The sequence below is a fragment of the Priapulus caudatus genome, unplaced genomic scaffold, assembly GCF_000485595.1.
Source record: "Priapulus caudatus unplaced genomic scaffold, Priapulus_caudatus-5.0.1 Scaffold300, whole genome shotgun sequence".
Taxonomy (NCBI): Eukaryota; Metazoa; Priapulida; class Priapulimorpha; order Priapulimorphida; family Priapulidae; genus Priapulus; species Priapulus caudatus.
The window spans coordinates 1-10,263 of NW_014577361.1; the positions used below are offsets into that span (position 1 = coordinate 1).

The window sequence follows — 10,263 nt, forward strand, 5'->3', positions numbered from 1 at the left end:
CTCCTTCTCCCTGTCTCTCAGTCCTTCCCTTACCTCTCCTGCGCCCCTCCCCTCCCCCTCCCTCTTCATCTTGCTCTCTCTTCCCCCTCTTTACTCTTGCTGTAATGCACTTGGTTTTCATTGCGCTTGCCATCGCTTGCGGGGGCCCCTATCATCTTGGGAGGCCCTGTTCTCTCTGCTTGCCCACCTAGTCGTCCTTGAGCTCCTCGCTCGCCGCAACCCTCTTTGCTACGGGTTTCGCAATAACCTCGGTCTCCTACGCCCCGGCCCTTGCCGCGTTTCCCTCACCTCTCCTGGCTACTCTCGCCCTCTCTTTACTCCGCATGTTTAATGTTTCTCGTCTAAGGCCTCATCTCTCTTCACCGGCAGGGTTGGCGCGCGGTTGCCCGGCTCTCTAAATGAACTCCGCCTCGCCTCCCTTCGCTTCGGCCTTGAAAGTGAATACCGCTCCGCCGCGCGGTGCGAAGAGGTGCCGTCTCTGTGGCTAATCGGGGCGGGCAAGGCGGCGCAACTGCTTTCGAACTGCGGTCGAGCCTCGTCCATTGGCCCGTTGCCACAACAACGTTTTGCAGCGTCTTGGGGCGCGCCGAGCGCCGGGTCGGTGTTTCCCTGATTTCTGCCCGCCAAGTTTCGGCCTTCCGTGGGCCCACGGTTTGCGACAATGTCAAACGCATTTCGAAACCGGTCTTTATCCGTGTGGACTTTCGCGTGCCTGGCGCTCGGTTCCGCAAACAAAACGCAAGATTAGCTCGATTTAAAGCAGTTTTTTATAACAGTGCACCCCTGTTCAGCGTCCCACAATGTCTAAAGCCGCTCTGTGTCCCATAAACACAATTGCGCGATCTTCGCTGGCAGCTAAATGGCTCGTGGCGCCCGCTCAATTCTTACGCGCACGATCAAATAACAGCTGCCGGCTGCATACTGTCGTAGGCCGTTCCCGGGTGCGTGCGCCTTGCCGGCGGAAACCCCCCCCCTGCGCGAATAAGATCTGCGCTTACAGCGCTTCGGATGAAAATCTCCTTTCGGAACGCTTCTCTAGTAATCGCGTCTCAATTGATAGGGCAACTTGGCCGCTGGGATGATTAAATCAATATATACCTCTGCTTACGGGCATATGGCCTATGCCAGCGCTTACATGCAGTGAGCCAGCGAGGCCATTTTCCAACGCATCTGTCAAGTGATCTGCCGGTCTGTGCCCCAACATTTTAACTGACAACATAAGACGACAGGCGACTTATTTTCTATTATTCATAGGGATGGAAAAAAACTTTGTTCCATACTTAGAGATTATTAAATATGGATATGTAATATAGATACATGTATGGAGCTAAGGGATACTCGAGAATCACGAAAAATAATTTTTTTACGGTGACGTCAAGAGTCACGTGGCTAGGCTAGTCGAGCCTATTCTACCAATTATAAATAAATTCTTGTTACGCATTCGTATGAAAAAAACCAAGAAGGCAAGATGATGAACATGATGAACATGATGAAACACTGAAAGTTATATTATACTATATTATATATATATATATTTATTATTTATAAGGCATATAGGTATAGCTTATAGCATAAATAGGCTACATAATACTAATTACTATATATGATTTATTAGCATATTTAGTATTATTGGGGCAACCAGGATGTGTGGTAATACGTCATATACTACTACTACGGCTACTAGTAGCTAGCCTATTCATATTATATATAATATGAATCCGATAGAGTGAAAGATTAGATGAATTGATAAAACCGTTATCTGGGACAGAATTTCTTTGGTCTAACAGGTAAATAATAGGCGATATGTCTAGCATACATTATAATAGGCCTACCTATAGCATAATGATGATATACAATAATATAGCATATATGCCATATTATAATGATATCTAGCATATTAGCATATACGGCAGACAGCACAACAGCACCAGGAAGGCCAATATTGGCCAATATCGTTAATCTGGCACCAATAGCATAATATTGGCCGCGACTTACGCATAATCGGCCTGACGGCCCCGGCTTGGCACTTTTTGGGGGGGGGCCCCGCCGCGGGAAAACATCCGGTTTAACTGGCTCCAAGTTGGCAGAAATATGGCATTGGGGCTAAATGATAGCACTTTCCTTGAATATCAGTGTTGGGCTGGGCATTTCTTGAATGAAAAAGATTGTACTATTAATTCTTCGGTTTCAAATAATATTTATTAAATGTACGAAAATGCAATATGTTAAACATTTTGAGGGCATAACATTGCTCGTCGCCGCCAACACAGACGTTCGGCGCTTGCAATGGCACGCGTTACCTCGCCCCGCACTCGCTGTAGCAGGTGACCATCTCTCTTCTGGAGCGTCGCATGTTGACCATGTGAACACGGCACACTGCGCGCAACACCGCTGCGCGTAGCGGTCGGACCGCGGCCGCTTCCCACATCGTCGCGACGCAGCTAGGCCGGCGGGGAACTCACGCGACGCCTTTCGTAGGGTGTCTCGGCGAGCTCATCGCCCGGACTCGAGGGCGACTCGAGCAACCACCGGATGGAGACGACCCAGCATCGCCGCCGCGCGATCCGCCAGAGCGTGTTCAGCCGTGGCGCGGCGCTCGCGATCGAGCGCAGACGGACACAGCTGCTCGTGTCGCAGGCCACACGTCGTCGCGAGACGGACGCGGCCGAGCTTGCGCGACGATGCACGATGAACCAGTCGCTGCTCATCAGCCTCAAGATCGTCAGGACGATGCTGCTGGCTGCTGCTCTGACTACTGTCTTCCATCTTGCTGGCGCGCCCGTTGCTATCGCGGCAGAACTCCTTCTCACGTATCGGCGTGGTTTCCGGGGGCGAGGGTTTGAAGCTCTCTAGACGGGCGCGCCGCGTCGGGCACGCGTCACTCTCTTGAGGATTTCGACGACGCGCTCGTCAAATTCGCGTCATTTCGGGCTGAACTCCACGGGGGTCTAGCTGTCCGCATCGGTCTCATCGCGCGCGTCGACGCCGAGCGTCGCCTGGATGATGCGCTGGTCGCAGGCTTCTGCATGGATCTCCGTGGCAGCGCGACTGCTGCACGTACGTTGGAGTGTCGATCAGCCGACCGTCAAGTCACGCGTACCGCAGAAATTAAAATTAAAACGGACACTCGCGAAATGTACGTCAGGTCCGAATTTGTGAAAAATACTGTATGGTGAAAAATATGGCTGTAATCAGTATATTCCCCCTTGTGTGATCTGCGTTAATTTGTGTAATGGCCACATACTGCCTCCGTCGATTATAACGCACCGGTCTACAGATTCGATCACTGATTGTGACCTTTGATTGAACCGTCACGGTGTGTGTGGATGAAAGAGGACGCACAATAGAATCGACACGGAGATTAAATTACTCTTATGCATCGGCCATCCATCACGGTTTAAATCAAAGAAGAACCATGCACACTAAACTCACTTATGCATAGGTGCGCGATGCGGCTCTATAACTAGTAGGTTGGACTCATGACACAATAGACCGTGAGCGTCAGTAAGGAGCCGGTTAAGAACCGGCCGAACGAGATGAGTCGCGATGAACCAAGACAATCGGAGTCCGTGATGGAAAATCCACCTCGAATCTTAACTAACCGTCCGTTGATATAAAATCCGCAACTTATGCTAAGTCGGCGATTGGGTCGCAGCTGAAATCCATTTGAATCTCGTTAAGAACTGTGAAGCTTGAGTGTGCGTAGGGCCTGGTTGCTAATCGCCCCGAGATGTGGGAATGCTCGCGTGGTCGCGCGAAAACCGAAATCATGCAGTAGCCTGGTTGACCTAGCCATCTCTCGCGTCCGGTGGAGGTCGACGACGGAAGAGCCAGTTGTACAGTGGGTATCAACGCACACACCAATTCAAGTGTGGTGTAGCTAATTTTGGTTAGCTACATTTAATTTTACTCATGACAAAAAGAACTTTTTACATAGTACCTAGCTCAGAACCGTCTTGCTAGGGTTGAAGATTAGACAATCGGTGCCACAGCCTTGTCGGGGCTTAGTACGACAGTACTTAGCGATCTATGGTACAGGCCTCTGGCTAACACACACACATCCCAGCACGGCGGGCAAGGGGCTATGTCCGACCGAGTGACACGTAGGACACCGGCTGGTTGGGGGCGGGAGCGGGGGGCGGCACACAAACATCAACAAAATGTACAATACACCTGTAGCCTGTACACGTACAGTGTAGGCCCGCAACTGCTATACTGATGCTAATTCGTTATCATAGCAGTTTATGAAATCACGACAATTATGTTCCAAACATTAAATATAAAATCATGAGACCTAGGCGTTCATTCAACTACATAGGCCTAAACTGTACGGCTATATGTATGCTATATGCTATCCGTATATGCTTATAATTAATAAATATATATATTAATATTAAGTCTTTCATGTTTTCATATCAATTTCATCATGTTCATGCACTCCTTGGCGCTTCTTGGTCTTGTTTTTCATAGGAATAGTAACAAAGAATTAATTATCGATGGGTAGAATCAGGCTCCGAACTAGTAGACGTGCTTCGTTGACGTGACGTAAAAAAAAATTTTCGTTGTATTTCTGCGTTCTTAGCATCCATACATGTATCTATATAGCATATTCGCATATTTATATAATCTCTTAGTATGGATCATACTATCTCTTTTCATGCTAATTTGGAAATAAGTAGAAATAAGTCGCAGTTTTTCTTATTTTTCATTCTGAAAGTGTTGTGGGCACAGAGCAGCTTCAGCTTTAGCAGAGTGGTTGGAAGATGGCGCTTTCTGGCGTTCACTGTCATAGGCATAGGCCAATGCCCTATCCAGATTATATTATAGAGATCAGTGTTGGGAGCGGGCAGAGTTGAGCGTGATGTATTCTGACGTCACGCGAGATGATACATAGACTCTGATTGGTTCACCAGTCGGTTTGCCTAGGGTGCAGTGTAAAACGGAAAGGCGCGCCCGGCGCTTCGCTCACTCAGGATACCCCATAACAAAAATTGATTGAGCCCTAGACTGGTACTCGCTCCCACCTCGATTACTCGATGGTAATCGAGTAATCGCGAGTAATCGATTATCCCTCACCTAAGCCGTGAGGTGGGACCGGGTACCAGTCTAATTGAGCCCATGAGCGAGAGCGCCATCTGTCGTGGAGTTTGTCTATGGACAGAATCATTGATCTCTATAATATAATCATATATTATGATTATGGCCAGAACACTTTTAGCCAGCGAGTATTCCTTATCCGGTTCCAGTACTGGGTGCAACCAGAGCACATAAATCACCGAGCACGGTCACTTGGCCTTTTTCCATTTTGGAATTGAACTACTAGCGCCACGTAGTTACTGTAGCCGGCGTCTGTCGTTGGATTGATAGCATGGCGACTCTATTATAACGATGGGGAAGTTTCTTATTGTTCGTCATTTGAATCGTTAAATAATCACGAGCCGCAACAGAAATTTGTTTCATCGGGAGGTAATCTAATTAAAAGGAAAGTCGAATTTTGTTATGGGCAGACTAACGACTATAAATAAGTATCAAACAAGCGTAGATGGAGCTTTAAAATTTGTTTACATACCACGCTGTGGGCGTGATTTTTTTTCCTAGGTGAATCAAGAACATAGGGCTGTAATGGGCGCTGCTATATTGGTTGAGCTTATTTTGTCGCTCAATGACATCACAATGTCATAATATACATAGGACATCCAAAACTTTTACTTTCTATATGACTCGATAGCCTAACGCTTACAGGGCGGGCGTCAAGTGTGAAAGGTCGAAGGATCGAATCCCAAACGTTTTCTAATTATTTTTCTGTTTTCTGTATTTTTCTAGCTTTATCTGTTTAACATTTTTTTCTCCAATTAACGCAAATATTTACATGATTTATTTACAACATTTTAATAACAGCAATTAATTTTTACAACAATTAAAAACTGATTTTTTTATATATTTTTTTAAATAGGGTTTGGGTTAGAGTCAGGATTAGGGTTAGGGTTAGGGTTAGGGTTAGGGTTAGGGTTAGGGTCACAATGCAGTGAATGCACCATAAAACAGGAGTTTGAGGCACGTGATTTGTATCAACCAATGGCAGCGCTCGTTAGAGCCCTATGTTCTTGATTGACCTCGGAAAAAAAATCACGCGGGCTGTGGTCGGTAGCCGTGTTAATACTGTTATGTCGAATCTGTGATCTTGCAGCAATACAGTCTTGTCGGGTTATTTACATTACTAATAGTAATACTATCATAGTGACGGGAAGTTGTACTTGTACTAGTTGTAGTTGTTTAGTGACTAGTGTACGTCAGTTGCTGTATACTGATGGATAGACTAATAGTAATAGTAATACAGTGATAGCTAATTGGTAGGCTCTAAGTTGTACTGACTACTGTACTGTGTACTTAGTTCGCCAATGCAGACGTTATAACTCCGCTTTGCTAATCTGAGGGTGCGGGTTTATCGTCTGCATTAATGGGGTCTGCGTCGACTCGGACTACTGTGTACTGGGACCAATAAAATGAAGTTTACATAACCGACAATAAATGTAATAATTAACCTACTAATTTAGCTCATGTATGATGTAGGAACCTCGGCTGCCACACTCGATCGACACCCTGTCCCCGACCCATGCAGTATTTCGTGTTTAAAATCATTTAACATCTAACTGTTGACTCTTGGTTGTTCGCCGCAAATGCCCTACCATAACCTACTATGTATTACTATCTAAATTGTCTGGCTCTCATGAAATGACACCCGTCTGCTAGTTATTCATGCAATACTGCCTGAGCTTTCCTATTGCATTTGGCTTTCTCTTGTAGAAGTTCTCGTGTTTCAAACTTGAAATAATAATGCAGACGGTATCTCAGGTATAGGTGAACCAACTGCTTTCGATAAAAGTGTGTTAATTCAGAACAAACTTTTGTTCCAGTTCAAACAACCCCTTTCCCCGACATCGCCGAGTATGACGAATAGCTCTTTGAAGCTCTGTTTGGGAGTTGGCCCAACTGCAAGGAACCGCGGCCAGCCATCGGATACGTTCCCGGAGGGGGTCTGCCACCTTCGCCACCTCCCGTCATACTTGCATTTGCAGACGATGACACAAAATGTGACTCGTGGGACGATTACTATGAACAGCTCGAGGTGTTTGAGTATCTCCATCCGGGATGCAATATCGTTAACGATAATGTTGTAAACAAACAAAAAAGAGAAGAAAAACGCTTTCTTATTTCCTATCCTCTTTTGCTTCTAACAATGTGCACAAACGTTTTCTTTTCAATTACCTATTAGTTATTTTTATTGTGACGTAGCATTACATTTTGCCCAAGCATTCCCTTATATTAATTAATCACATTGTATGCGAGTTGTCGTAGTTAGTATGACGGTGGAGGTTCTCGCCGCGTAACCTCTTCGCCGCGTAACAGCGTTGCCACATAGCCGCGTAATCGCGTCGCCACATAGCCGCGTCGCAACGTAGCCGTGTAACAGCGTCGCCACATAGCCGCGTAATCGCGTAACCTCTTCGCCGCGTAACCGCGTCGCCACGTAGCCGCGTAATCGCGTCGCCACGTAGCTGCGTAATCGCGTCGCCACGTAGCCGCGTAACCTCTTCGCCACATAGCCGCATAGCCGCGTAACCGGATAATCGGGAAAGGCCTTGTGATTTATGTGCTCTGTCCTAACCCTGATCCTAACCCTAATCCTAACACTAGTGCTGCTACGTTGCGGTTCTGTCCCTCCACGCCCGGGGGATAGCATTTCCCAAAACGGGTCTGTCTCTAATGATAACTTAGTAATTGTAATGTACTATTGTTTATGAATCGTTTTGCCGGGTGGAGACTGCATGGAGAGGGACTCCGGATTCTAGGAATAAACGTGGAGATTGAGTTTCGTATATCTGCGTCCTCTAATTGATTGGAGTAAGAGTGATGTGAGATAAAGATATCTACCCTAATTGATGTGCTAAGGGAGATACAACAGTAATGTACGTAATAGTAATGTATTCCGTCATGACGGTCAAAGTCCGAGTATATGCAACAGAAATCTCAGAACAGACTTGTGTTCGTACGCGATGTTTCATGTTGATAAACATTGACGTCATATGCGCACATGTGCAGTTTAATAACGGTTGGCAGCAAGCAGATGCGTGATATTGTTCGATATGTAGCAGATTCGCTTTTAGGATCGTGCGTTTCTGTAGCGGGTGTTATAGTTTTATCTCACGCGAGATGGTGCTAGTGGGGGTGTCCCGCAATGAACAATTTGTGTGTACCCTCCGCGATGACAGTTCGAGATGGTAAAAACAATAGGCAAAAAACAGCACGAAAAGGGAGACACGCGGGAGGTTATGGCGGATCAGCTGCGTTTTTAGAATGTGTCCGTAATCAATCATGCATGTGCATAATTACTAGAGTGTTCGGGATTTGTGGTAGCAGATCTTTGTAGTGCGCGTACTAGTACTTCTACTAGTGTGGTATGCTAGTGTGGTATGCGTGTGGTATACTGGTTTTCATGTACGTAGGATACAGTAGGATTCATGTACGGAATGTATACTGATGGTGTGATAATTATATGTAGCTGGCGTGTGTGGTCACTGCGGTGAGTGTGCGCAGACACATCGGATGTTGTGAGTGAGCTTACACTCGCGTTACTACAGTTTAAGCTAACGCTGACACTCGCGGGTTGTTCCTCAATTCACATTGCCCCGCGAACCAAGATTTCGCATATTTTGTACACCAGGGGGCGCCACCGAAAGTTACACCCCTTGTTAGACAGTCTATACAGTATAGCAAAGTGATCTGTTATCCGAACTTATTTGTCATGTATAGGCACTGGTGTTCAAATCGAACTTAGTGATTATTACTATTAGATTGCGTGTTACGGTGGCGTGATGGTCTTACGCGTCAAATCGCGCGCGATGATGACTCGAGTCTGGCTCGGAGCGAACGTGCTGCTGTCGCTGTGTTGGTTAATGTGTTAATTGCTTGTTAACTTTAGCACGCGTTACCTAATAAATATTAAACTTACTTCCTATTTATTGCTTATTACTTCTCACTTCGTGACCGGCATCCCCCCTTCGTATCTCTCACTGGACGACCGGAACCCCCCCCCCTTTCTCGGCGTTCGGGTGTTTGGCTGCCTCTGCCTCGTCGCGATTCTTGTGATCGAACCTAGATAGGACGGGAAGTAACGGCCCTGTCAGGGTGCTCGACACAACGGCAACCAAACTTATACCACGGCCAATAGTAGTGCTCAAGTAGTCAAGTAAAGTAAAAGGGAATAGGAATCCGTTAGAGTGGTGCCGTGACCAGGATCGCGGCGTGGGCAGGGCGAGCAATGGAAGGAGGAGAGAAGATATGGCGTGTTAGAGATGGAACACGAGGAGTGAAAATGAAAGTTGGCAGCCGGTCGTAAGCTGCTGGCGAAATTTCAGAGGAGAGTGTTAGAGATGGAACACGAGGAGCGAAAACGAAAGTTGGCAGCCGGTCGTGAGCTGCTGGCGAAGTTTCAGAGGAGAGTGTTAGAGATGGGACACGAGGAGCGAAAACGAAAGTTGGCAGCCGGTCGTGAGCTGCTGGCGAAGTTTCAGAGGAGAGTGTTAGAGACGGGGGACGAGGAGCGAAAACGAAAGTTGGCAGCCGGTCGTGAGCTGCTGGCGAAGTTTCAGAGGGCAAAGAAGAAAGGCAAGAAGCGTAAGGTGGTGACAGGCATGCGTGACGCGGAGGCAGTTTCAGATGCATAGAGCGTCACATCCACCACCTCCGCTACCTCTTGCCTGTATTATGAGAGCGATCAATCCTTGTCAAGTGCAGACGAATCGGCTGATGAGGTGGTGCCACACGGTGGCGGCGACCGTCGGAAGCCGACGCTGCACGACATGCAGGAGGTTCTCGAGGAGCACTGTCTTCTAAAGAAAGTGCTGAGCGGAAAGGAAGCTACCCTGAGCAGCTTCCAAGAGGAGCTGCACGAAAAAGAAACTACTGTTTCCAGCCTAAAAGAGGAGCTACTTGAGAAGGAAGCCTTGCTGTCCTGCCTGCAGGAGAAGCTGAGTGACAAGGAAGCCTCGCTGTCCGGCCTGCAGAAGAAGCTGAGTGAGAAGAAAGCCTCGCTGTCCGGCCTGCAGAAGGAGCTGAGTGAGAAGGAAGCCTCGCTGTCCGGCCTGCAGAAGAAGCTGAGCGAGAAGGAAGCCTCGCTGTCCGGCCTGCAGAAGGAGCTGAGTGAGAAGGAAGCCTCGCTGTCCGGCCTGCAGAAAGAGCTGAGCGAGAGGGAAGCCGCGGTGA

The 10,263-nt window shown here is 47.4% G+C and overlaps 1 protein-coding gene and 1 long non-coding RNA gene across 2 annotated transcripts in view; both read left to right on the top strand.

The window, feature by feature from the left end:
* Nucleotides 1-5,376: 5,376 nt before the first annotated feature.
* On the top strand, nucleotides 5,377-7,192 carry LOC106808734. The gene is made up of 2 exons (XR_001393805.1): nucleotides 5,377-5,466; nucleotides 7,077-7,192. It is a non-coding gene; the product is annotated as an uncharacterized LOC106808734 (long non-coding RNA).
* Nucleotides 7,193-9,379: 2,187 nt separating this feature from the next.
* Nucleotides 9,380-10,263, top strand: part of LOC106808728 (kinesin-like protein KIF7) — a 1,679-nt gene continuing 795 nt past the window's right edge. The window contains exons 1-2 of the mRNA XM_014811560.1: nucleotides 9,380-9,675; nucleotides 10,024-10,259. Coding sequence (XP_014667046.1) covers nucleotides 9,432-9,675; nucleotides 10,024-10,259 — 480 coding nt within the window. The 5' untranslated portion in view covers nucleotides 9,380-9,431. The remainder of the gene's footprint in view (nucleotides 9,676-10,023; nucleotides 10,260-10,263) is intronic.